Genomic DNA, 27607 nt, shown 5'->3' on the forward strand with positions numbered 1-27607 from the left:
TTTGCCGTTGATTCGTAGCCTGAATGGCTGCAGAGGGAACACGATCTGAACGTCCTGCCTTTCTTCCCGTAGCTACAAACCACATTGTGGATTCACTAATGGCATCTGCTGAATTATTTATCTACAATATCCTTTTTCTTCGTCCCAAAGCTTCGGCTCAAACTCACTCTGGACAACTGAAGCTACGGAATCAACTGAAAACAAACATTAGGAAAAATTTAGGGCTCAAAATGGACATTTTAAAAAAATAAGTTGTATTCAACATTGCAAAAGTAACTTTATGCAAAAAAACTTCAATGTAAAAATGGATCTTAAAAGACTAATTCCTATTTCAGGGACAGAAGTGCTGCACAAAATAAAAAATCTTTAAGAAAACTGTGAAAAACTGGAAGCAGCAGAGCCAGAAAAAAAAAACATTTCAGACATCAAATAAAAAAATAACAGCAAAATACTTGTAAAATAATTATGATTTTAGCTGATTTAAATACAGGAAAGCTTGACAAGAACAGATACAGATTTTTTTTCAGCTTTAAATGTGGTAAACTATTTACTTTTAATATGGACTTTTATTTACCTTTTAAAATTTTTTTTTATAATTTTGTTTTCTGGGATTTTGCTAGTTATTTGTAATTTACGAGAACTGGAAAAAATCTGCAAAACTATATATTTTTTTAAATATTTAATTATTTAAAATTCTTAACATATATATTTTTTTCTACTAAATAGCAGCAAACATACGTAAAAATGTATTTATTTTTGCAGATTACCATTAACATGGATTTTTTTTACTTTCTCCTCCTATGATTGTATTAGTTATTAAATAAATTGAAATTAAATAAACTGTGATTTTGCTAGTTATCTGTAATTTATGAATATATATATATATATATATATATATATATATATATATATATATTATAATTTAATTTTTTTTGCAGATTTAAATAGTAAATACTCGTAATTTTTAGATAACATACGGACTTTATATACCTTTTTTTAAAACAGTTTTTTCCAGTGATTTTACTAGTTATCTGTAATTTATGAATTTATTAAAAATAGAAAAATCTGTAAAATCTAGTTTTAAAAAACTGTTTATCATTTTTAAATTCTTAACATACCTTTTTTGTCTTTCAACTAACAGTAAACATATGTTAAAAAGTAACAATAATAATAATGTAAAAAATTTGTAAAATAAATAATTCTTTCAAACATTGCATGTAAAAAATAATAGTTTTTGCAGATTTAAATATAGTAAATTCCTGACTTTTAATACAGACTTTATTTACATTTTTGGCACTTTTTTTCTTTTTTTTTTTAACTGTTTTTTCCTGTTATTTTACTAGTTATTCTGTGCAGTTAAAATCTATAAATTGACAGTGGAATTTTCAGGACACTACAGTTAAAAAGTGCAGATTTTTCCAGCTCTTTAACTCCTTCCTCCACATCCTGCTGGACTTGCCATCCTCCTCTTTCTCCTGCTGCTCCACCAGCTGCCTCCTTTTCTCCCATGATGCACCGGTGTGGAGGTGGCAGCAGTAGATGTGAATGATAGAGTGGATGAGGAGGAGCGTTTGTCCTCCTCGGGGACACTCAGAGATCTAAGCCAGGAGAACTAAGAGGATTGCACCGAGGGCCGAGGCTTTTCTATCAAAGGCATTTAGCTCAGGTCACTATAACCTGCAGCACAAACGCCCGTTCACACGGTTAAAACACACCATGACGGCTCACGTTTCTGCACAATTAACCAGAAAATTCACTTTATTATTAGTAGAACTTCATCTGAGCATGTTCCTCGGCGAAAATAGAGTATAAAACACACCCTGAGTGCTTGAGTTTCTGCACAATTGACCAGAAAATGCACTTTATTACTAGCAGAACTTCATTTAAACATGTTCCTCAGGGAAAATAAGGTATAAAACATACCTTTAGTGCTTGGTTTTCTGCACAATAAACCAGAAAATGCACTTTATTATTAGTAGAACTTCATTTGAACATGTTCCTGAGGGAAAATAGGGTATAAGACACACCACGAGTGCTCAAGTTCCTGCACAATTTAACAGAAAACTAGGGAAAATAAGGTATAAAACAGACTTCTGCACCTTAAAAAGGTTCTCCGAGCGGCTGTCAACATGTGGAGCAGTCCTGGAAGTCTCCTGAGACCCTCGGAGGTCCGGTTACCGGAGGGTGAAGGGTCAGTTTGGAGGGTTAAACCCTGCAAACCTGACCCGTCACTCACTCATCTCATTAGCAATTATATGACTAAGGAGCTCATTCTAGCCTAAGAGAGTGGAAACAGTCAGCGTTTTACTGGCTCTCCGTCTGTGGCCAGATTAGAGAAGGACGGCTGGTGAAGGAGGAACGCCACCTGCTGGAGATTTAATGCTAAACTTCACTGCATGAGCTTAAATTAGAGATTTATCTGTAAACTCTGAGGCAAAAAGGAGAATCTGCACTAAAAATTCTCAGCTAAAAACCAATCTACATGAACTTAGAGAACCAGCTGTTCTTTTACTGTTAGTTGCATCTCATTATTGAAATATATTTATAAGAATTTACTTGAATTTTCTTATTTTTTCATCTATTGAACTAAAACGGAAATACACATTTTTTGGACACAGTTTTGGCCTGTTTGTTTTTTAAATTGATTATTTGTTTTATAGTCAAGATCTATAAAATAATGCAAATATTTGTGAAGTTATTTATTATTTTACATTAAACATGTAAATTCTCAGTCCATTTGGGTAATTTTATTGATATTCTAGTGTATTTAAAACGTATTAAAAGAAACTGTCAAATAAAAGTTTTTAAAAATCTGTAAAATTCTAAATTTTTAATCTGTAATTTTACAGATTTTTTGGTTTTATTACAGTTTATTTTAATATCTGTAAAATTACAGATTTTTTTTAGGGTTTTTTTGTTAAATTGTTTGTTTGTTTTACAGTCAGCATCTAAATTGATGCTTTTTTCCTGTGGTTTTACTAATTATTATCTCTGACCAAATAAGGTCAATCTGTAAATGGAAATATTTGTGAAGTTATGGCAAATTGGAATGGACATTTTATCATGATTTGACATTAAACGTGTCTGTTTGATAATTTTAAAAGGTATTTTTGTGCATCAAAAAGTATAAAAAGAAATTATATAAAATTAAAACCATAAAAATTGGTAAAATTTGCACTAGACTCAGACAAATCTGCATGAATTTGCACAATTGCATTTAATTTTAGAAATATATTTACAGTATTATACTCGAATCTTCTAATTTTTTCATCAATTAAATAAATAATCTTAAAGTTTGTGTGATTGTTTTATTGTCAGCATCTAAATTAATATTTTTTTCCTGTGATTTATTTTAATTATTATCTCAAAGTCAATCTGTAAATGGAAATATTTGTGAAGCTACGCCAAATTGGAATGGAAATTTTATCATTATTTGACATTAAATGTGTGAATTCTCAGTCTATTTAGTTAATTTTATTAATATTTTACTGTATTTCAAAATTATACAAAAATTGGCAATTAAAAACTACAAAATCTGTAAAATTACAGACTTTTAATTGTCACCAGTTGCATCTAATTTTTGAAAAATATTTACGATGAAATTTAATTTTAATATACTTTAACGTTTAATCACATTTTCTCTACTCCTTTATTTTCATTGCCATTAAGTCAGAACTCATATGAACCAAAATAAAAACCAGAGACACGTTTCTCGGATGTAAAACACGTCATCTGTGACCGCATTTTAAAAATATATTGGTCACAAATAGTCCGACACCAATGTTCCTCCATAACAACACAGTGAGTTGCTGTTCCAACCACAGACTGCATATACAGTCTGTGGTTCCAGTCTGTATATGCAGTCTATGGCTGGAACCACAGACTGTATATACAGACCGGAACCACAGACTGTATATACAGACTATGGTTCCAGTCTACGTCTCTGTGTTCTAGTATTTTCTGACAGTAAAACTCAGTGACTTCATGACGGTTGCTGCAGACAGACAGTAATGTTCATCATTTTAACTTTAACTTTTTCTCTTAACTGAAACGGGAGACATGTTGAGTCATTGTTCATTTCACAGCGTCATTTTAAACTTACCGGTTCGCTCAGCCCACTCCTGTAATGTTTCCTGGCTGGAGCTTAAATGGAGCAATGACATCATTCAACAGCATTTACTGTTTTATGAAAAATTAAGAATATATCAGCGTTTAATCGTCAAAACTCCCACCGCAGATGATTATTTTGAAAAGGGCTATAATTGGCCGATTTGTGCAGACTGTGTTCCACGCTCCACTCGGACGGTGATTTCTGTTGCACTGCGCGCTCACTTCCGCTTTTGATGACGTATCGTGCTCAGACGATTCAATGTAATACCTGTGCATTTAAAAAAACATTTATTTGAGACAAAAATGAACACTTTGTTTCAGGCACGTGCCTTTTGATGCCCAAAGTGCCCTTTTGTCAGTTGTTTTTTTTTTTATTTAATTTAATTTAATTTAATTTAATTTAATTTAATTTAATTTTTTATTTGTAAGTGTGTGTGTGTGTGTGTGTGTGTGTGTGTGTGTGTGTGTGTGTGTATAAAAGTATTTGAGGCCGAAAATAATACATAAAACGAAAATAAAAATAATAATAATTCAGATCTACCGTCGGTCGGTCACGTGATCTACGTAGACGTCCCTCACTGCTCTGAGGGGTCCAGATGTTCTGTGTAGCTCTGCGCTAGCGCCGCTAGTCTAGAAACCGGAGACCCGAGGGAGCGATGCTAATCGAGCTAGCTGCTCCATCGTAGCCTTATTAAAGCTAACGTAGCATTAAGCTAACGATGTTTGTGTTGTGTGTCATGTAAACAGCTGAAGTGAGTTGTGTTAGTGTAATGTGGTACGTTTAGTTGATAAAACTGTCAGTGGAGACGCTGGTTCACATTAATGTAATGTTTAGAAAACCTAAATGTGATTAAAACATTGAGGTTAAGGTTGGTATATAAATATTATTTATATACAAATAATTTGCATATAAATTATTATTATTATTATTATTATTATTATTATTATTATTATTATTATTTGTAGTGACTTTACCTGTAGTCACTGAGGTGGCAGTTAGGTGGCTTAAGTCTGATGTGTGCAGCTTCAAATTAACACAGGGTCTCTGCTCGTTTGTATTGGATGTTTCTTTTATTAGCGGCAGTTGCAGGTAAGTTATCATTCAGTCAACACATTAAGTTTCCTATAAATCAAAAATATACGACCTGAAAACATTCACCTGCTTGACACGGCGTTTGAGCACGGTCGAAAACTGTTCGGCTTCATTCTCCAAACTGCACACCTGCATTCATTCATTCATTAGCTGGTATATATGCAGTCCACTCCCTACGGTGGACAGCCCCTAAAGCCACACCCACACAGTCATACCGACAGTAGCAATAATCAAAACAAAGAAATCATATTTTGGCTCCAACATTATTATTATTATTAGACTTCACATTAGGATTTAACTGTATTGTTGTAGTTCCACCTCTTGCCTTTGGTGGCAGCAGTCCGCCTCAAGCATCCAGTCTATCGCATTTTATTTGCAGCAGCAGAAGAAGAAGTCAAACCGGAAGTCGGCGAAGCGGGAGATTGAAAAACGTAAACAAATTTTTTAGCAGCTTGGAACTTTTATATCACGCTACAAACGTCAAGAAGATGCTGAAAAAAGCCCCCAAACTGAAGAGCACCGTCAAGACGAAGGCGAAGGGTAACATTAACGTCCGACCGGCGTCAGAGGCGATGGTTCGTAGTTTTAGCTTTGTTCGATGCTAACGTTAGCAGCTAACTGACAGCAGCTGCTTCGGTAATAAGTAGATTTATTTTGTTTTTCTCCTCAGATCGAGCTGGTGACTCTCCTGTTCCTGAACAGTCTGACTGAAGAGGCGAAGGCCAAAGCGTTTGAGGAGAAATCTGCTACCATCAGAGCTCAACATGTCCGAGCTGTGGCTAAGGTAAGAGAGGTAAAACCAGGGATTTATGTGAGCTAACGGTACATTTGTGGCACCGTCTAAACACAGGGGAAGTTCTAACAGTCAGTGTGGATCAAAAACGCCATTACAGTCACTGACATTACAAGTTTAAGGACTGGTGCACTATGAATGTGCTAAAAGTGAAGAACCAAAACTACATACAAAATGCATTTTTTCTAATAGAAAAACATCCAAACTGCCACAAACCGTAAATTTGAGGTGTCTAAACGTCCTGTTTTTCCAGGACTTGTCCTGTTTTCACGTCCTGTCGTCGACGTCCTGGATGTTTTTTTATAAAGTGATAGAAATGTCCTGGTTTTCATTGTTTTTCATTGGGCCGCTAACTCGAAATAAAACTGTCTAACAAATATTTTTTCTTAGTTTTTTGTAAGTTTGTGAGAGCTATTTTTGTGAAAGCTGGATTGCTAAGATAGCAGAGGTATTTTTTTTTTAGTTTTTTTCTAATACAGAGGAGACATTATTTCTATCATTATTTCATTTGTTATTTTTGAAACTTGTCATAATAAAAGGGGTTGAGTAACCTCTGAGAAGCCTATCTGAATTTGTGTCTGGTTATAGATAGTATTTGGTAATATAACAATTTTCTATCCATGTAGACGAGGCATACTTTAAATATATTGAAATTATAAGGTATCTTTGCATAAACTTCGAATATCATTTGAGTATCTCATTGCCGGGCCGACTGTCCTGGTTTTTGGTAATCAAAATATGATCACCCTACTTAAATCATATCACCGTAAATCAAATAGTTACTCTTACTTCAGCCAGTCATGTAACTGGCCAACACCAGCCTGCAGCACTAAAAACTTCTTAATAGGTTGTAAATGTAAAAATATAATTGTAAATTCACCACAATACAAATTACTCTCTTGCAGTCACAGGTGGAAAGAGGGTTTAATGTCAGTTTAATACCATGCTGCCGCTACAACTACTTCTGGACTTGTTGACCTTTTGTGAAAGGAACCACAGCAAAGAATCCAAACATAAAATCAAAAATCATTACCTCTGGGCAACTTCTCACCCTGACAATACTCTAACAATTAAACAGTAGTAGTTAAAACCAACTTCTTTACAAAATTCTAGGGACAATAAAAGGGTTTGAGAGAATGTGAAGATCTACATTAAACCAGAAGCTGTTCCAAATGGGACAGATGAAATGAAATGAACCCAGTACCAAACAGTTAAGAGATTCACATAAGAAACAATGGTCTGATTAACTACCTTTTTTTTATCAAGAAAAAAAAAATCAGAATACACTTGTAGTGACTTCAACAAAGAAGAGTCACTGAGGGACTAAGGTTAGGTCTGTTTGTCTGACGTGTTAAACAAAAGAATCCACTGAGATTTCCAAATAATAAATTGAACCTGTTATAAAAGAAAAAATATAATCAACTCATGATAACGTGCACAAAGTCAGAATCAAAGTGGCCAGTTCACCTCCTCTGTCTCCCTCAAACAATGAAAAAAGTCAAGAGTGAACATATCAGTTAAATTATCACCGGCCAAATGCATGTGACCCGCTATCCCTCTGTTCAACATGATCACAAAATAATATCATAACCAAACAAACACAAACAGCAATCAATTTGTCCCTTAACAATATAATAAAACAACAATTCATTCATGTACAAAAATAAAAGATGCAGCCAAATAAATAAGAAAAGTGCAAAACAGTGACAATATTAAAAGGTAAATGTTCATTAAAACATTAATTAGAACATTAAAATAACAAAAACAAATGAATCAACAAAACTAGAGCAGTTTGAACTAACATAAGATGAAATTAAAGAATCCTAAAAAGGTAAAAATGAGTCAATTCTTAGATTGTTCTGCAGGTTATTCCAGGTTTTAAGTGTGTAACGAGTAAAATTGGATTTTCTGAACTCCAAACACCTCTAATGTGATCCAGTAATTAAGAGTCTGCAATAAAATACAGCAATGAAGTGATGTAAAATAACAGTAAGAGGCTTAAAAATGAGTAAAATAACAGTAAGAGGCTTAAAAATAAATAAAACTCAGAGTCTATCAGGCCTACAGGGATGAAGAACCATCCAACCTGAGCATACAGATCACAGTGATGACTATTTTCAATTATTACTGGTGATAAATCTTAATAAATAGCATCCAAAATAGCACCAAAAGATTCACTAAGATGTAAAAAAAAAACAAAAAAAATACACATAGAGCACCAGTTATTTTCTTGAGGTGTATAGTACAAACTTTATGAAAATCTTTTAGTCATTTTACTTCCTTATTTAAATGTTCAGACAAAAGAAACAACATTTTACAAGTTTAAATTAAAACTAATATACCAGTAACCATTAGAGGATTAAATTTTTTATGTATATTTATTTAAAAACAAACAACCAACTTACAGAGATATTTTTTTTTTTGTTTCTAGAAAGTGCTGAAAAAGTCGAGAGGATGAAGACGACGAGGATCATTGTTTAATTTTTATGGACATTATGAAAGACAGAAGGATTACTTCTGTGTTATGTTTTTGGCTAAACTCTACTTTTTGTGGTTTTAATTTTATTTACTGTGTAAGCAAATCTTCTATCAGTTTTCCTGTTACTAGGGTTTTTTGTGTTGCATTAAATTGCTAATTATTCTGATCTAATTCTGACTTTTCTACGTGCTCATCTCAGTGCCACAACTAAAAACACAAACCATCAAATGTGGAAATTTAGCAGCGATTTATCTAAAATGTGTAATGAAACATTTTTAAGACAACAGATGGATGTTTGTAGAAGCTCCTGTCAGCTCTCTTATCATCCGTCATGGAATCCGTTTCCAGCTTCATGCTTCACAGCTTCTCCAAATTCCTCACTTCTTCACGCTGCATAGATTATCTGAGATGATCTGTAGTTCGTTCTGTATCGCTGCTGGGTTCCTCACAGCCCTCTGAGAGAAGAAAACATTACAGTTCCGCTGAGAAACTGCAGATCTCGCTGTAGAGTATCTGTTAAATTATTATGAAAGACAGCATCAGTCTGCTGCACCAGAATCCTGAAGAAATGTCAAATTTAAGATTCTCTTTGCTGAAAAGCAACAGAACAGGCAAGTGTTTGATAAAAGACGTGAACACCAAACTTATTTCTACATTTTACAACCATGAGATCCATTCAGGAGGTTTAAAAATGATTATATTAGATAATTATTTTGTCACAGATTGAATCGTGTCTATTAGATGATCTTGGTATTTTCTGTGTGTAAAATGTTCCTGTTTTCAATTCAGTTCAATTCAATATACTTTATTGTCCCACTTGGGGAAATTTATCTTGGACTCAAAAGCTGTGCCATCAATGCCATCTCAACAACTACAAAACAGTATTGCACATATCCCAAATAGTACACAATACACACACATACACCATAGTAAAAACAATGGAAAAAAAAAAGGATTGCACAAAGCATGAGTCTGGGTCGCCAGCAGAGCAGCGCCACCGGGTTTACTCTGTTTCCTGTTCTGACCAACCACCTACCAACATGCTGATATCAGCCTTAAAGTTTACCCAGAATGCACTTTTTAAAGTTTTCTCTGGTGAATTACCAGAAACTAGAAACATCCAGGGTATTAATGATTGTTTCTGTGACTCTGTTATAGACAAACTGCTGCAGCTGTACTGTTCAAACTATGATACATCCCATAATACTAATGCTCACAGTTGGTATTAAATTGACTGAGTATTTGTGGACCATTTTCAAGTGATTTTGGACATTTTTTGGTCATTTTGGTTCATTTTTTATTTAAGACAGGTCTTGAGTACTTTTGGACAAGATTTGAGTGAATCTTAAAGCGTTTCTGGGCATTTTAGGTATTTTTGGCAATCTTTTAATCATATTGGAAAAGTTTCGAGGCAGTTTGGACAAGATTTGGGTATTTTTTTATTCATTTTGGTTCATTTGGACAGAATTTTGTCATTTTTGTGAAGTTTTGATTAATATCAGGTAATATGAATAATTCTTGAATCACGCTGGATTTTTTTGTCATCTTGGTTATTTTTACTGATCTCATTTGAGACAGCTTTTGAATAATTTCAAACTGGTTTTTGTCATTTTGATGAGGTATTGGGTAATTTTAGAAACATTTCTAGGCATTTTGGATTTGTTTGAGGTATTTTGGACAATTTTTGCGTAATTTTGAATAAATTCTGAGTTGTTTTAGGAGAGTTTTACCATTTTGGAAAGGTTTCAAGGCAATTTGGATCAGTTTGAGGTATTTTACAAACATCTTGGCTAAATTTGGAACCATTTTCTTGTTCTTTTTTTGACAATTTTTTTGAATAATTTTTACAAACTGGAACAGAACATCCAGGGTACTAATGATTGTTTCTATGACTCTATAGACATTAAACTGCTGCAGTTTCACTGTTCACACTATGATACATCCCATAATACTGATGCTCAAAGATGGTTAAAGAGGAAATTAACAAAAAACAGATGTAGTGTTTAGACTGTGACACCTGGTTGGATGTAAAACTGAGCTGGTGTCAGTTTTTGTCAGAACTCAGATGTGTTTTTCCTCCTAAATGTCATGTTCTATCTGCTGGACTGATGAAGTTCTGAGACTGAGAAATGATGGAAAAAGTACCATAAATGTGTATTTTAAGGGCCTGTAACTCTTAAATTATTCACAATATGAAGGTAAAACTTTGCATGTCTGCATTAGATATACTAAAGTTACTGCAGACAAGTGTCAGGTGGGAGGAACTGATTGATTTTTCTTGGTGTGAACCTTCATCATTCCCCTTTTTCTTCAACTTTTCCAGCATTCCAGTGGTTATTTTTCTCGAGAATCTGATCCGGCTCCCCACTGAGTAAAGCTTTGTCCTGTTTATGTTCCCAGTACGACTACAGGAGGCCTTACTAGGTTTGTGAAGCCCACCAGTCCCACCTTTCACCCCTCCACACCTCTCTGAGGAGTCACATTTTTATGACAGAACCCTTGAATATCCAACAGCACATCCATCTCTATGCTTTACAGAGAATCAGATTTTAAAAAATGGTCTTTTTTTATATCGTAGTTTTAGCACGAGACAATATAGCAATATAGTGATAAAAGTCCTGCAAGATATGAGTAAAATCAGGAAAATGTAGTAAAGCTTAAAGAAAATTAATATTAGTCAGTATTTCATGTGATTAGACTATTATTACTCATGCAATAATGCAAAAATGAGGTCTTACTGCTGTAGGAGCTGAAAGAAATCATGAAAACAGTGTAAATTCAGTGTTCTCAGCTTCTTAAATGTGAACATTTTCTGGTTTCTTTCCTCCTCCATGCCAGTAAACTGAAGAAGTTTGGACAAAACGAGACATTTGAGGAAACTGATCCACATTTTTCATAATTTTAGTGCATTTTATAGCATTTTTTTAGTTTAGATCTTCTAGAACTAAACACCATTGAAAAAAAGTTACAGAGAAGCTTGTATTTTATCGTCCTCCTTTCAAGGTTTGCTTATGTTCTCCGGAGAACCTCTTCTATCTAAATATCCTCTTCTGTCCTGTGTGTCCAGCCACTGTTTCCAAACTCTCCTACAGATAAATCAGCTCCAGCGTGGGAAAATAAAATCCTCTTTTTCAAGAACAAACCTGCTCTTCTGTATGTATCATCTATCTTATCATACATGTATCCAACTGTGTGTTATGTGTTCCTTGTTTCCCACCACCTCTCTTCTCCCATCCCTCCCCCTTTACCTCTACCTCTACTCCTCTATCTCTACCCCTCTATCTCTACCTCTCTACCCCTCTATCTCTATCTCTACCTCTCTACCCCTCTATCTCTATCTCTACCTCTCTACCCCTCTATCTCTACCTCTCTACCCCTCTATCTCTATCTCCACCTCTACCCCTCTATCTCCACCTCTCTACCCCTCTATCTCTATCTCCACCCCTCTATCTCTACCTCTCTACCCCTCTATCTCTACCTCTCTACCCCTCTATCTCTACCTCTCTACCCCTCTATCTCTACCTCTCTACCCCTCTATCTCTATCTCCACCTCTCTACCCCTCTATCTCTATCTCCACCTCTCTACCCCTCTATCTCTACCTCTCTACCCCTGTATCTCTATCTCCAACTCTCTAACCCTCTATCTCTATCTCCACCTCTCTAACCCTCTATCTCTATATCCACCTCTCTACCCCTCTATCTCTATCTCCACCTCTACCCCTCTATCTCTACCTCTCTACCCCTCTATCTCTATCTCTACCTCTCTACCCCTCTATCTCTATCTCCACCTCTACCCCTCTATCTCTATCTCCACCTCTCTACCCCTCTATCTCTACCTCTCTACCCCTCTATCTCTATCTCCACCTCTCTACCCCTCTATCTCTATCTCTACCTCTCTACCCCTCTATCTCTACCTCTCTACCCCTCTATCTCTATCTCCACCTCTCTACCCCTCTATCTCTACCTCTCTACCCCTCTATCTCTATCTCCACCTCTCTACCCCTCTATCTCTATCTCTACCTCTCTATCTCTATCTCCACCTCTCTACCCCTCTATCTCTATCTCCACCCCTCTATCTCTACCTCTCTACCCCTCTATCTCTACCTCTCTACCCCTCTATCTCTACCTCTCTACCCCTCTATCTCTATCTCTACCTCTATACCCCTCTATCTCTATCTCTACCTCTCTACCCCTCTATCTCTATCTCCACCTCTCTACCCCTCTATCTCTATCTCCACCTCTCTACCCCTCTATCTCTATCTCCACCTCTACCCCTCTATCTCTACCTCTCTACCCCTCTATCTCTATCTCTACCTCTCTACCCCTCTATCTCTATCTCCACCTCTCTACCCCTCTATCTCCACCTCTCTACCCCTCTATCTCTATCTCTATCTCTCTACCCCTCTATCTCTACCTCTCTACCCCATCTCTATCTCTATTTCTACCTCTCTACCCCTCTATCTCTATCTCTACCTCTCTACCCCTCTATCTCTATCTCCACCTCTCTACCTCTTCTGTCCCTCTCAACCCGCCTGGCCAGCAGCAGATGGGTTCCCCACATAAAGAGCTGGTTGTGCTCGAGGTTTCTTTCCTGTTAAAAGGGAGTTTTTCTTGCCACTGTCACCTTTGGGCTGCTCTATATAAATAGAATTGAATTAACACCAAACACATGCTTTCACAGCTTCTAATCCGGTTTTCTGCAGATAAAACGTTGTATATAAAGGACAGCATCTCCCGTTAGAGAAACTTTGACGTTACGAGAATCGACAGCCTCTAAAAAAGATCACAAATGCGAACGTCAATTTAAAGGAGGGAAAACATTTCTCAGAAACCTCTGGAACGGCTTGGATCTGTTTTAAGAACCGCAGAGTTCCCAAAACAGCCGATAAAACGCACCATTCTGGAAGCTTTCATCACCTTCCAGCGCGTTTGTGGGAATTTACTGATTCTGTGTGACGCCTCCGGCTCTTTTAGTTTGGTTTTCTCATTGGGAGGTAGTCAAATCATCCCGTATCTCCACTTTTTAACCCTCGTTTTAATGGGAAACACACTGCAGACTAAATCTAAAAGCAGTCGTCTCGGGAGGAATTCAGTTTTTCTTTTTCAACTTAGGTGTCGACGGAGTCATGAACTGCTTCAAAAACATTTCGACTTTAAACGGAACCAAATGAGCAGAAAAGTTTTGTTTTGGTGGTGAGAAATGACAGATTATTGGAAGTGTTTAGTCGCTGATGAGCAGCTCTAAAGACGAGCCAGGCTGCTCATGTTCTGATGAGTTTCCAGAAAATAAAAAAAGAAGAAAAGCAGATTCACAGTCCATTCATTTTGCATGCCTTAATGACCTAAAGTCTGACTGAAAACACAAATAAACAAGAGAAATGCATCAGTTGGAGTCACTTAGCAACCAATATTTACAATAATCTGAAGAGAATCAAGAATCATTTCGTCTTAATTAAAGAAGCCGCTCAATCTACAGCTTCATAAAATCTAATCATTCCTTATTTTTACATTATTTTAGACTTAAAGAGATTTCTACAACCGCTTAAATCATCCTCTAAACAATTCCACAGTTTCAAGTCAACTACCAAAATAAAATTTCCTTCTTCCTCCTGATCCTGTCAGCTACATTTCTCTGTTGTTTTTACATGTTTTACTAGTAATGCTGTGTCTAAAATGTTCAAATCCTTGAAGTTGTCTCAAATTTCTGCATCTTTAGCTCAAACTTTGCCCAGATAAAAGTGGAAACAGCTTTAAAGTGTCAAAGTCTGCATATTGAAGTCAGAAGAAGTGACAAAAAACATTGTGTTAGAGCAGTTAATGGTGATTTTTAACCATTTCTGTGGACAAAATGTTCAAAAAAAGGTTGCTCCTGCTTGGAAAAGACACAAAAAAATGACAAAATGATGATGAATTTCACCACTTCTATGCTGTTTTTACATGTTTTACCAAAAATGCCATGTCTAAAATGTTCATTTCCTTTGAAGTAGTCTTAAATCTTTGCGTCTTAAGCTCAACCTTTGCTCTGATAAAAGTGGAAACAGCTTTAAAGTGTCAACTTCTGCACAGCAAAGAAGCAAAAACACATTTTTGAATGTGTGTCAGACACAACTTCGAGCCTGGATCTGTATAAAAAAGACGATGAATGGTTTGGATCAGTTGATTTATGGCTGGAAACTTGTTGCTGTGTTTTGTGCCGGCTGCTCGGAGCAACAGACGAGGTGATAATGAATGAGGAGGAGGGTCGAGCAGCCGGACCAGACTTTACATTAGATCTCTGTGAATCTCTCGATGCTCTGCTGTGTTTTCATTCTCCTGCCGGCTCGGCTGATCTCTTGGAATGCAGCAGAAAACACCTCGTTTCTCAGCTGCTGCCTCGTTTCTCTGCATGTGTCCATCCGAATGACTCGTGTGCAGAATCCGGGAGCTTTTGTTTTGACAGGAATGTGATCAGATTGGGCCGTATGAGGTGAAGGAAAACATGCGGATACAATCACTCCTCTGGATTCTGCACCTCCTGAATCTGACCGAAGCTCAAGACGGCATGAATATCCTGCAGCACAGACGTGAGTATCCAAGCTCCTCTGCTGCTTTTACAGAAATGTGGTTCATATTTTCTGATTTTCCTGCAGACAGACGCAGCATGTGGACATCATCAGTGTGCTTTTGCAGCTTTGAGAGACTTTTTTCACCCATTTCTGTGTTAGAAATCATCATAAAACCAAACATCTGGTGTGTAAATGGATCATTGAGTATTTTCTACCTCCAGGTCTGTCGTCGGTGAGCAGCGACTGTCGGTCCGGCTGTGCCACCTGCTCACCGCTCAACGGCTGCCTCACCTGTAAGAGTCGCTTCTTCTTCCACCTGGAGCTGGACGGGATCCGTCAGAGGGGAACCTGCCTGACTTCCTGCCCCAGAGGCCACTACGGCCGACGCTCACCCAACATCAGCACCTGCACCAGTAAGTACCAGCAGACATGGAGATGGTGGCACTGGTTTGACAGAACAGGCTGATTCTGCAGATGCATGATGCTCATATTTTATAGAAACAAACGACGTTCCATCAGCTGGATGTTGGTCACATCAGTACTGCTTAGTAAGTATGCAAATTATATGCCAGTGACCTAATTTCATGACCTTATTTAGACTGTTTTATGTCCACTTTTATCAAAAATCTAGCACATAAGATTTTTTTTTAAATTTTATTTGACTTTTATTTAGTCAGATAAAAGCCATTGAGATCAGGATCTCTCTCACAAGGGTGACCTGGCCAAGATTTCAGCAGCGCACGGCATAAAAGCAATTACAAGGTGGTGACAGTGGGCCATTCTTGGATCTTCTTGTGTCATTTTTGGGCCTTCTTTGACTCTTTTTTTGTGTCATTTTTGCATATTTTTTGTGTAATTTTTGGACATTTCCTGAATACGTAGCGGGCGGCGGGAATGGATGGGACTCAGAAACACCCCCACAATGTAATCAATTGTTCCTTTTATCATTTCCAATGGATAAGTCCCGAAGTCCTCAGTGGTGGATTTGTAGTAGGATCAGAATCATGTGATCGTCAGCAGGCAGCTGATGTAGTGTTCACTTGTTGTCATAGTTACATTGACACCGTGCCACTGTCTGGCAATGATACAAAAATCTTTAATAAATCCGTGGATCCGGACGATCGATAGATGGACGGACGGACGGACGGACGGACGGACGGACGGACGGACGGACGGACGGACGGACTGATTGATTGATTGATTGATTGATTGATTGATTTTATTGTCTGTCCCAATCGGTGACAGAAATTCGACTCCGACAGGCTCCAACAATAAAATGCAGCACATATCAAAACACACTTAAGACACAGGCTCACAAAGTACAGACGTCTGAAGGAAATGTTGAAAAGAAACAGCAGCTGATAAGAGAACATATGTGCTGCTGAGTGTCTAATTCTGTTTTGTTCAGGGTTGTTATTGCAGTGGGAATAAAGGATTTGTTAGAGATGTTTTTGCGGGCCAGTGGCACTTTGTAATGTCTGCCTGATGGCAGTAACTATAAGCCGCATGACTGCCAGAATCTAATCACTTGGTCCTTGTGTCATTTCTGACCTTTCCTGGAAATTTCATCCAGATCTGTTGGTCTGTTTTTGAGTGATGTTGCTAACAGACAGACAGACAGACAGACAAACCAACACCGATCGTCACATAACTCACGTTCCTTGGTGAAGTAACAGTAAATATGATTCTAAAGTGAGAGCCAAGAGTGATGTGTGTCAATCAAATCCAAGTGTCAGCCCTCTGCAGAGTCCCCATCCATCTGTGAACCTGTACAGGTACTGGACTAGTACTACTACTGGTCATCTTTCATCTCAGTCTCTCCAATGAGGCCTGAATCATCCTCTCTGTGCTAAACCTGCAGCTTGTCTTTGTCCTGACTCTGTGGTGGCTCTGCTCTGACCGAGCTTCATCCCTGTCGGTCTGCAGGGTGTAAAGCCGACTGCGCTTCCTGCTTCAGCGAACATTTCTGCACGAGCTGCCACCCGGGTCACTTCCTGTTCCGAGGCAGATGTGAGAACAGCTGTCCAGAGGGTCTGACGGAGAACGCAGCGCTGCGAGAATGTACAGGTGAGACGCTGCTGTTCCACGTTATTCATGGAGTCTTGTAGTTTCTCCATGGACTTACAGCCTCAATTCTAGTTTTTAAACCTGCACATGGTTTATTTACACCTTTTTATGCAGCTCAAACCCTTAAATCAGAAAATCAGTTGCTGTTAAAAACTCCACACTTCAGGCTTTTAAAGCTCTGAACCAACAAAACCTACTGGTGGGTTTATTATATTTTTTTTTAAAAATCACCAATATTCCACCATATATCAGAAGCAGAAACTGTAAAAACAGAATAAATAAGCAGACTTGCAACTTTCCAGCTGTCCTTGAATGAATCACGTGACGTTCTTTTATATAAAATAAAGAAATCTCAGCTTAACATCCTGATATTTCATTAAAATCAACAATGTCTCAATTTAAAATTCACCATAAATAAAGTGTGAGACAATAATTAAAAAATCAATTGTGAAATACGAAACTCTCAGTAGTTGTAGCCTGAACTTTAGCAAAAATAATTGTACCTGTGATCAGTGTTTAACCAAGTTTGCATGTTTTATCGATTACTTTTTAACCATCTGAGTCCCAAAATCCACTGGTTGGTTTGAAATGTATGTTTTCTTTGTAAAAATGAGATTCAACAAAGCCAGAAACTGCAAAAACAGTAAAAAATAATCAGATTTTAAATCCCCAAAACAACCAAATCTCAGCCTAAAACCATGACTTTCATTAAGATCACTTTATTCTACATTTAAAAATTTCCCAAAAATAAAGCGTTTAAATTTACCAAATCCTTTGAAAACCAAATAATTCCGCTCTTATTTCTGTACCTGAGGAACCACGACTGATTAAGCTGTGATCAACATAAAGCAACTAAAATTCAGAGACTTTTCAGGTTGAACTGCAGGCAGTGTTTCTAAAGAGCAGAGAGGAGATGATGAGCGACTGAGAGGAAAATAAACCAGTTATAAATCAATATTAAATAAATGCAGCATGGCCCAAAAACAACATAGTTTGTTAAATATTAATAACACGTGGCCTCCATTTCTTTTTCCAGTATCAGAAACACATGTGGGCGCCCTGACAAACTCTTTTACATGTTGATTCCAGGTTTTGTTTTGTTTTTAAGTTTTTTGTAAAATAACAAATCAAAGAAATTGAACTTTCCTATTTTTTTTATGATTTATGTCATTCTGTGTCATTCTGTCCAGAAGACATTTCTGAGTTCTTTGTCCTTCTTCATGGTTGTTCTGTTTCCAAAGATCTGCAGGAATTTAGATTGCAATGAAAAATGAACCGACAGTGAAGAAAAATGAGACAGGAGCAAAGAAAGCTGCTGTTTGGGGTTCAAAATTGTAGCCAAAATGTGAAAATGCAACTCTTTTTTTGTGTTTCTGCTGGACAAAATGTCACTGAAGTACATTTTTAAGGGATTCCAAAGATATACTTGCATTTATTTAACTGGAATTTCTTGTTACTGCTACAAAATTTGATTTGATGCATTATGTAGGTAATTATTTTTGCACAAATGTTATTCTAAAAGGATTTTTCTCATTTTAAGTGCATCATTTCTGAGTTTTTTTTTCTCCTTCTTCGTGGTTTTTCTGTTTCCAAAGAGCTGCAGGACTTTAGATTGCAGAGAAAAATGAACCAACAGTGAAAAATCATGCAACAGGAGTAAAAAACTGCTTTATTGCTTCGAGAGTTAAAATGCGCTCTTAAATGAATCTTAGATACTTTTTTGGCTGAATTTGTTTCTTGTTCTGGTAAATACAGTGGTGGAAAAAAGTTGTCAGACACTCCATGCCTTTGTGAAATATTGCATTATGAATCACTCTTAGGTCTTCAAGTGTAATTTCTTTTAGTACAGTCACAGCAAATCCTAAAAAACCATCACAAACTTAAAATTGATTGGTTCCATACAAATAAGACATTCTGAGTATTTAGTCATTTTGATAGAATTTACTTTTTTCTTGTAAACAATAAACAAAAAAATCATTTGGATTTGTTTGTGTCTGTCTAATGCAGTCACACTTTTTGAAACACAAAAAAGATTTTTCCACAAATATTTCATGATAATATTTGAGATTGTGGAAAATTTTAACTGTGTCCGAAAACTTTTTTCCACCACTTAAGTCTGCATTTATTTAACTGGAACTTCTGCTACAAAATATTATCCGATGCATCAGTTGAGCTGATTATTTTTGCGTTAATTTTATTCCAAAATTATTTTTCTCATTCTGAGTTTGTCATTTCTGAGTTCTCTCTCCTTCTTCATGTTTTTTTTGTTTCCAGAGAGCTGCAGGAATTTAGATTGTAGACAAAAATGTGACAGGAGCTAAAAAAAAAAAAAAACCCCAACTGCTTAGAGAGTTATTTTTTTATTCATGGCCAAGCACCTTTTAACTCCAGTTTTGAAAGATGCTATAAATATAAATAAAGTGCCTTCTTACTGATTCAGAATGTCCTGCGGGCTGTGAAGTGTGCACGAGGAGAAACGTGTGCACTAGATGTCGAGAAGATTTGTACTTCCTCCATAATCAGTGTCGCCTCACCTGTCCGAGAGGCTTCGAGTCCGACGTACAGCTGATGCAGTGTATCCCCCAAAGTAAGACATCTTCTCTTATGCTAATAAGAGATACAGATTTGTTTGCAAAATGCACCAAAATAAAGATACTGCAATTGTGTTGGGAAAAAAAGGTGCACAGAGAAACTGTGTTCCACCTACAAACCAAACACTTAAATGAAGATACTGCCCTTGTTTTTGGAGAGAAAAGGACCCAAATTAAACATTTTCTTGTCTCATTTTCAGCTTTGTGGCTTCTTTACTAATGAGATAGTTTCTTAAATAATTTACATATCTTCTCTGTCATACCTAGTATGCATGATTTCAGCTTTTCTCTCACGTTTTATTCCCTCTGTCTCTGTCTCCAGATCGCTGTGAAGTCGGGGAATGGAGCCATTGGGGTTCTTGTATTCGTAAACGGAGGATGCGAGGATTCAGGAAGGGAGAACAAACACGAACCAGACGAATCCTGAACTCCCTGAGTGTCCACGGAGATCCCTGTCCTCATGTGTCAGAGATCAGGAAGTGTGTCATCAAAAAGAGACGAAGCAGAAGGTCGTAGTGATATCTGTTTATATATTCAGCTCCTTATTGCACATTCTGCTTTGTCTCATAATTTAAAAACTATTTTTAACTGTCAAAATGTGTTCATCTAAAAAAAAGCTTATTTTCATATCCAGTCCAACAGAAATGAATGGATGCAGATGATAATAGTTACTAAAACTAATGTGTTCCTACAAATTCATCTTTGCTGCATCACTTCCCTGGAATTTTTATTAAATATTATCGTCATACTTTATGTTTTGTAACCTGGTTTCTAAGCTATTTTATTCATTTATTTAATTTATTTATGCAGGAAATAACTGACAGAGTAGAAGAATCTCTTTCTTAGGAGTGTCCTGACCAAAACAGGCAGCAGCAAATATAAACATAACACAAAAAATATATTTTTAATCCTCTATGTATTCTGAATATGTCATTCTACATAATGAAAACTTTCACTTTTGGCACTTCAAGTATATTCTGATGCTGATACTTTTGTACAGTTACATAAATGTTAACTTAAATGGAGTTTTTCTTCATCTTTTTGAGTATTTCTACACTGGTTTAGTACACGATCTCAATTCTTCTTGCCCCTTTGCAAATTATTAGGTATATATAAATATAAAAAAAGCATAAAATTTTGCAATAGTGCAGTAATGTCATGAAACTATTGTTAATAATTCGTATGTTTTAATATTTTGGGATGGTATCTTAAAGAAAAGAAAGAAATTAGAATGCAAAAAAAAGGGGAAAATAATTAGTTTTATACAGTTTTTACAGTATGACATGTACAAAACGGAATCATAATTATTATAATGATTAGCAAATATTGTTAATATATTTTGTATGTGTCATACGAAACTATTATAGTAGTAGTATTACAGTTATTATTATTATTATTCTGGCCGACGGAAGCCTGGCGGTACAAACTTCGCTTTTCTTTCCTGCGTGTTACGTCATGACGCACGTCTGTAGATCTCCATGTCATCCATACCGGCTCTTCTAACTGACTGCGGCCGATCCGGGCGCACCGAGGTCGGCGAGACTCGGCTCGGCTCGGCTGGCAGCCGTTTAACAGTGCCGTCACCGCTTTGCTCCGGCGTCCAGCGCTTCAGAACCAAATGTAAGTCCAGATGTATAAATATCCCCGTCTGCGGTTCTGCTGAGGACGCTTCTACCGTCCACTGGCTCCGGTTCGGGTGAGTTTATTAACGGAGAAATTCAAAACCCGGGAAGCTAGCTGGCGGCTAACGGGCTACATATGCTAGTAGAGCTGTCAAGTTAACGTTAGCTAGCCGAATATTTGACCTTAACTGACTAGTTAGAGTTTAAGTTAACTATACAGACAAACAGCTAGCAGTAAGGTAAGACTTATTATTAATGTGAGTTCAAGCTGTTAAATTAGCCAGTTGGCTAATGCTAGCTGAGCTAAGTGGGTGTGTTAGCTCAGTCAGAGAGGGCCATTGTTATGCTAGCTGTCACACTGAAATCACGATAAAAGTCTGGGTTTTAGCTGTTTGGTTGCCTCAGATAACTAGACCGGCCACATTAAAGTAACTCAGAAGAGTACTTTAGCAGATGGACCTATTAATAAAGCTGGGTTTAATGTTCTGTGTACAGGAGGGCGTTTCCACAACAGCAGCGCATGTCAAGTAGGAGGAGTTGTACTGTCATGTCATAGCAGGGCTGGGTGAAGTTTAGACTGATAAAATGTTTATATTCAGTCAATATACATGATCATTGATCTCTTAATAACCTGTTTTTTTGTCATAGACAAGGGGAAAACTATGAATTCAACCACTTTAGCCTATTTATCCTATTTATCAAGGTGTACAGGTAATACTTTTAATGTTAACACAGCAATGAAACCTGCTCAAATGAATGAATTTATGCACAGAAAAAGAAATAAATAAAGATAAAGGAGTGATCTCACCTTGATACACATTATAAATAACAAAAAAAGCAAGTAGAGCCCAGAGATGCACAGATGGTGACCAGGGTGAAGTGCTGAGGTTAAAGCTAGCGTGGACCGGGCATCACCAAACGGAGACCCTAATTCGGCCTCCAGAAACCCTGACGCCAGGTCGGTTAACCCTCATGGAAGCCTACCAGGAGTACAATGTTTAGATGGTGGATAACACAAGCTCATGGGTGTTTTTAGTCCACCAGTCCCTGACAAGAACCATATTTACAGGGGAGGTCTGCCTCAGACTTGCATGCCTCGGGAGACCTGCACAGCAGTTATGGGGAGATAAATAAAGAGAGAATGGGATCTATAATCAAGAGATGTAATAAGCTTGTTATGATCCATGGTGGAAGCACATTTGGATTTTGTTCATGCAAGCAAACTGTATTTTTGTTGTGTGCCCTTAACATTCTTCCAGATGTTTTAGTCATTGCTATTGATTCAGTTTACTGTCACTACGTCTAGTAATTATTTTTGTTGCCAGATGCCTAATTGTCATGAAATTATTTTACACGTACAAACCCAAGCAAGGTCCCTCCATGGATTAAATTATGGCATTGTGAACCCGTGATTAATCTGTAAGAACAAGAAAGTTATTTGACAGTTTTGCTTAAATGCGGCAAACACAAAAGGCCATGGAAGCATGGTTCTAACAGTCTAGAACACCCACAGTCCATCCCCAACATCTCCACCTAACCTTCCCAGCAGCCTGCTTTAACCCTTGGATGCATCAGCGGGTCAAAAATGACTCACTGAGGTCGCCTTCTTGCATTATTTTGTAATGAAAAGTTTTGATTGTTTCATTTTCCAGCTATTCCATAAAATTTTTTAAAGTTACCTTTTATACTTTTAAATTAATTGTAATATTTGTAGTACTACCCCAAGCGTTTTATCACTGATAACATCATACAAGAGGTGATGCAAACTTGGAGGGACGGAGAGCAGCAACAGTTGGACAAAAAGAGTAGACAAATGTCAACAAAATGTTTACATTTTTTTATTGCTGTTCTGTGTAATATTCTTCTTTTTCTATTAACAAAATGTTCAAAATCTGCTATAAAGTGAAAAATGAACATGAAATCATTCTTGTGTGGACAAAAATATAATAAAAAAAACAATAATACAAATGATTATACTTAACCAAAATGACAAAAATGCCATGAAAGCACATTGATTCTCATTTTTGACCCACGTATGGAAGAGTGTAGGATCCAATCATTCGTGCACCGAAGGGTTAAGGACCGACAAGTTTTACATCCAGATTCATGTAAAAGTCGTTGTTGAACAAGAGATGAAGCAGTAAAAGACTGTAAGTGTGCAATCAATGACGAATCAAAGCTGTAATGTTATCTTCTCTCATCTACTGTTGTGTAGAAGAAGAAACCTTTGCTTCAACTGGGTGTGGCGGCTTCACCCTTCAGGCTTCACTCGTCCCTTTATGTAATGTGTATCAAGATGAGATCAGTCCTTTATCTTTATTTGGTTGTGTTATTGTTGTGGTAACATTAAATTATTACCCGTGCCTCTTGATTAAGAGGATAAAGTTGTTAATTACATACCAAACCTTCTTCTTTGCTCAAAAACATTCATCATTTCTTATTAATGCAGTAGTTTAGAGTTCTTTTGTTCAGACATAAGGTTTAAAGACAGATGTTGATTACCTTGACAGTTTCAGTGAGAGCTCTCGCCAAAATTGTCAAGGTAATCAACATCTGTCTTTAAACCTTATGTCTGAACAAAAGAACTCTAAACCTTCTTCTTCTTGGTCTTTATTGAAAATAGGTCATTAAAATGTCGATTGTAATCGATATTTCATACATATCTATACATCCGGTCTCCCGGCTGATCTTTTGTGATGTTGCCATTTCTCTGCAGTATGGCGGGCTGTGGAGAGCTGGACCGCTCGCCGAATAACTCGTCTTCCTCCAAGCTGATCGAGGAAGACTCCTGCCCCTCCAACTCCTCTTCCTCCTCCTCTTCCTCCCCAGAATGCGCCATCTGCCTGCAGAGCTGCGTCCATCCGGTGCGCCTGCCCTGCTGCCACGTCTTCTGCTACCTGTGCGTTAAAGGCGCCTCCTGGCACAGCAAACGTTGCGCTCTGTGCCGACAGCAGATCCCCGAGGACTTCCTGGAGAGGCCGGTGCTTCTATCGCCCGAGGAGCTGAAGGCGGCGGCTTCGGGGTTGAGCCGAGGCGGAGGGACGGCCGGAGAGTCCCGCGGAGACTTCGCCTGGTACTACGAAGGACGCAACGGCTGGTGGCAGTACGACGAGAGGACGAGCCGGGAGCTGGAGGAGGCCTTCGCTAAGGGCAGGAAGAGCACCGAGATGCTGATCGCCGGCTTCCTGTATGTGGCCGACCTGGAGAACATGGTGCAGTACCGCAGGAACGAACACGGCCGCAGACGCAAGATCAAGAGGGACGTCGTGGACATCCCAAAGAAGGGCGTGGCCGGACTGAGGCTGGAGCCCGAACCCGCTGTCTCCGTTTCCGTTTTACCCTCAGAACGAGTCAGTTCGGCCGATGGCTCGGACTCTGCCGGCCAGTCACAGTCTTCCTTCGGCATCATGGTGCCTCTTCCCCCCGTTAGACCTCAGACTCTGCTGGGACGACACCTCTCCAGCCCTCTGTCTCCGCCTCCTTCCACCCTGGAGGAGTCCTTCTCTCAGCTGCTGATCAGCCAGCCGGAGGGCGAGGAGGTGGACGGAGAGTACGAGTTCGCCTCAGGCAGCGGCGAGGAAGAGGACGAGGAGAAGGAGAGGGAAGAACCAACGGCACAAAGAAGGCCGAGGCTGAGGGAGAACCAGCCGACCAGAATCCCTCCCAGAGGCCGACCGTCCAGCTCTGCTCTGAGTCTTCGCTCTCGTAGTCCGGATGGACAGTGTACTGTGACCGAAGTGTGACCGGACAGACTTTAAACGCATCAGTTCAGCAAAAAAAAAAAAAAACATCTGTGAAGATCCAAGGAAAGGAAGAACACCTCTATGGGTGATCAATCATGTGCCAAATATGATCCTAGGATGCATTTGACCTGTTTTTATGTCACAATAATCTTGAGTTAATCGAAAACCTCCGTCCAGTTTCATGAAATCATCATCTTTTATTAGTTTGTAGGCCTCTCAGTGAACAGTGGACTCTGGTTAGATCATAAATCTTCCATCCGCTGTTGTGTTTAATTAAAAAAATAGATAAAACTTTAGACTTTTAACATGTTTTAAGGTCTTTAGAAACTGGTTTAAGTCTTGTTTTTTTTTTTTTTTTTTTTTTTTTTTTTTAAAATAACTTTTTGGTCAGAATCACCATCTGTCACTGCCTGTGAGATAAAGAGCTGCAATGATTAATGGATTAGATGTCATCTATTCAATTAATTAGCAACTATTTTGATAATTTATTAATTAGTTTGAGTAAAAATTAAGTTACTTTCCACCACTGGAAGCAAGTTAGACATTTAGGTCTGCTTTGTAGACATCTTTTGACATTCTTTGCATAAAAATAACCTTTAAAATACTCAATTTTAGTCTAAAAACATTCCTCCAAATAAGAGATGTCAACAAAGGAAGGATCCAGGACGACAGAATTGTAGATTATGTCAAAGTCAATGTCAGATTTATTTATATAGCACTTTTAAAGACCTATGGCCAACTAAAGTGCTTTATAGTAAAATAAATCAACAATACGAGAACAATAAAAGCAAAACAATACGACCGTAAAATAAAACAGATAAAAGATCCATTAAAAATGACTTTGATCAGCCAAAGGCCAGGGTGAACAAGTGGGTTTTAAGACATGTTTTAAAAATTAAAAAACATTAAAACTGCAACAATTACTCAATTAGTTGTCAAGTTGGAAGATTAATCCCCGACTAATTTTTAATTTCCGTGGAAAAAAACCTCAAAATTCTGTGATTTTAGCTTCTTAAATGTGAATATTTTCTGGTTTCTTTCCTCCTCTGTGACAGTAAACTGAATATTTTTGGGTTGTGGACAGAAAAATAACAGGAATTTGATTAAAATAATACCAATAATCAGAAAATGTAGAATACTGGGTCACATAATTGGTCAATTTTGACAATTTTTATATAATCTACATCACTTCTTTGTCAACTATTGAATTAGTTGCCTTCTAATTTGATAGTTAATTGGTTTTTGGGGCATTTGTGAAGTCAAAATTCTGTGATTCCAGCTTTTTAAATGTGTATATTTTCTAATTGCTTTCCTCCTCTATGACCATAAACTGAATATATTTGGTTTGTTGATTAAACAAGACGTTTGAGGAAACACTGGTTGACATTTTTCACCATTTTCTGACATTTTTCAGTCCAAACAAATAATCGATTAATCAAAAACATCAGTCGTAGCTCTGGATGTGACGGCCTCTTTTAGATGAACTCATGTTGTTTGCTAATATTTTGATCTCATGGTTGATGTAATGGTTCACTTTAATGTAGCACCTTAATTAGCAGATAAAGAGCTGCTCACTTCTTGCTGCTGTGCTGCTTAGGTTGATAATAACTATTTAAACTGTGTGTTTGGGGGTTCGGGAGGCTCCTTATCCTCTGTTTTAGTGTGTTTGTGTCGCATCGAGGTGCTGAAAAGCTGCTGGCACCAACACTGGAAAAAATTAGGTTGTGTGTGCAGAGACACATTTGGATTTCTATTTGTCGTCGTAGGACCGTCTCTCCATAGGGCTACTATCAAAGCACTGACGTACTTGGAGCAGCTCTGGCTGTCCTCACACGATCTGATTCTTTATTTCCCCCTTTAGCTCCAGCTGCTCTTACTTTAACAGTCGCTGTCTTCCTATCCCAAACACGTTTTTGTCTGTGTGGTGTTTTGTCAAGCTATTAAAAATGTTGGATCTGTAACATGAAAATGACATGCTGGCTGGGTTTTCTTTTAGTTTTTTTAAAAGATGAATCCCAAGGCTTTGTTATTTTTAAATGCAGTGAACTTCAGGAGTCCACAGATGGAGCTGTTGCACTAATTAACAGCAACTTAAGAAAATAAAGACACATTGGTTGGTTGAAAACCTGCACATTAAAAACTAAAAAAGCTGTTGAGGTTGTAAAATATTATATATACATTAGTTAAAGTTGCTCTAAAATGAGTTAAAGTTGCACAATGTTATTTAAAGTTGCTCTATATTAAAGTTGCTCTACATTAGTTAAAGTTGCTCAAAAATTAAAGTTGCTCTATATTAGTTAAAGTTGCTCCAATCCTTTTATTCATTCATTCAATGCAAAAATCTGCAAGAAACTGTCAGAAAAGAGCAGATTTCAACACATATTTTTGTAATTTTCTTCCACGTTTCGTCCATTTATCTGCGATTTTAGCGTTGAACAGAAACAAATGCAATTTGATTACTGGAGTCTGTGTTTTGATTGAAAATTTCTAAGCTTTAGTGTGTTTTAGATTAATCTGCAAACCGTGTGCAACAAGTGGATTTATTTGTCCTGAAACGTCGCCAC

The 27607-nt window shown here is 37.5% G+C and overlaps 3 protein-coding genes and 1 long non-coding RNA gene across 6 annotated transcripts in view; 3 read left to right on the forward strand and 1 right to left on the reverse strand.

The window, feature by feature from the left end:
- Positions 1-4285, reverse strand: part of LOC118470180 (uncharacterized) — a 54417-nt gene extending 50132 nt beyond the window's left edge. The window contains exon 1 of the long non-coding RNA XR_004847202.2: positions 4103-4285. This is a non-coding gene — a long non-coding RNA (uncharacterized LOC118470180). The remainder of the gene's footprint in view (positions 1-4102) is intronic.
- A 1299-nt stretch (positions 4286-5584) lies between these two features.
- Positions 5585-13073, forward strand: cenpw (centromere protein W). 3 transcript variants are annotated; one of them, XM_055016102.1, is made up of 4 exons: positions 5754-5778; positions 5874-5987; positions 10799-10899; positions 11543-13073. In XM_055016102.1, exon 4 carries the CDS (start codon positions 11631-11633, stop codon positions 13071-13073), a length of 1443 nt encoding a protein of 480 aa, XP_054872077.1. In that variant the 5' UTR covers positions 5754-5778; positions 5874-5987; positions 10799-10899; positions 11543-11630. The 3 variants fall into 3 exon arrangements, with proteins under 3 accessions (XP_023124752.1, XP_054872077.1, XP_054872076.1); XM_023268984.3 differs by lacking the exons at positions 10799-10899; positions 11543-13073 and adding an exon at positions 8428-8646 and having other exon boundaries at positions 5585-5778; XM_055016101.1 differs by having other exon boundaries at positions 10799-13073.
- Positions 12976-20441, forward strand: LOC111567719 (R-spondin-3-like). Its single transcript, XM_023269009.3, has 5 exons — positions 12976-15038; positions 15242-15433; positions 16947-17087; positions 19528-19674; positions 20001-20441. Exons 1-5 carry the CDS (start codon positions 14954-14956, stop codon positions 20192-20194), a joined length of 759 nt encoding a protein of 252 aa, XP_023124777.1. The 5' UTR covers positions 12976-14953; the 3' UTR covers positions 20195-20441.
- Positions 20442-21141: 700 nt separating this feature from the next.
- Positions 21142-26417, forward strand: LOC111567711 (E3 ubiquitin-protein ligase rnf146-like). Its single transcript, XM_023268996.3, has 2 exons — positions 21142-21374; positions 24017-26417. Exons 1-2 carry the CDS (start codon positions 21157-21159, stop codon positions 25041-25043), a joined length of 1245 nt encoding a protein of 414 aa, XP_023124764.3. The 5' UTR covers positions 21142-21156; the 3' UTR covers positions 25044-26417.
- The last annotated feature ends 1190 nt before the right edge of the window (positions 26418-27607 follow it).

The sequence above is a fragment of the Amphiprion ocellaris genome, chromosome 12 (genome assembly GCF_022539595.1).
Source record: "Amphiprion ocellaris isolate individual 3 ecotype Okinawa chromosome 12, ASM2253959v1, whole genome shotgun sequence".
NCBI lineage: Eukaryota > Metazoa > Chordata > Actinopteri > Pomacentridae > Amphiprion > Amphiprion ocellaris.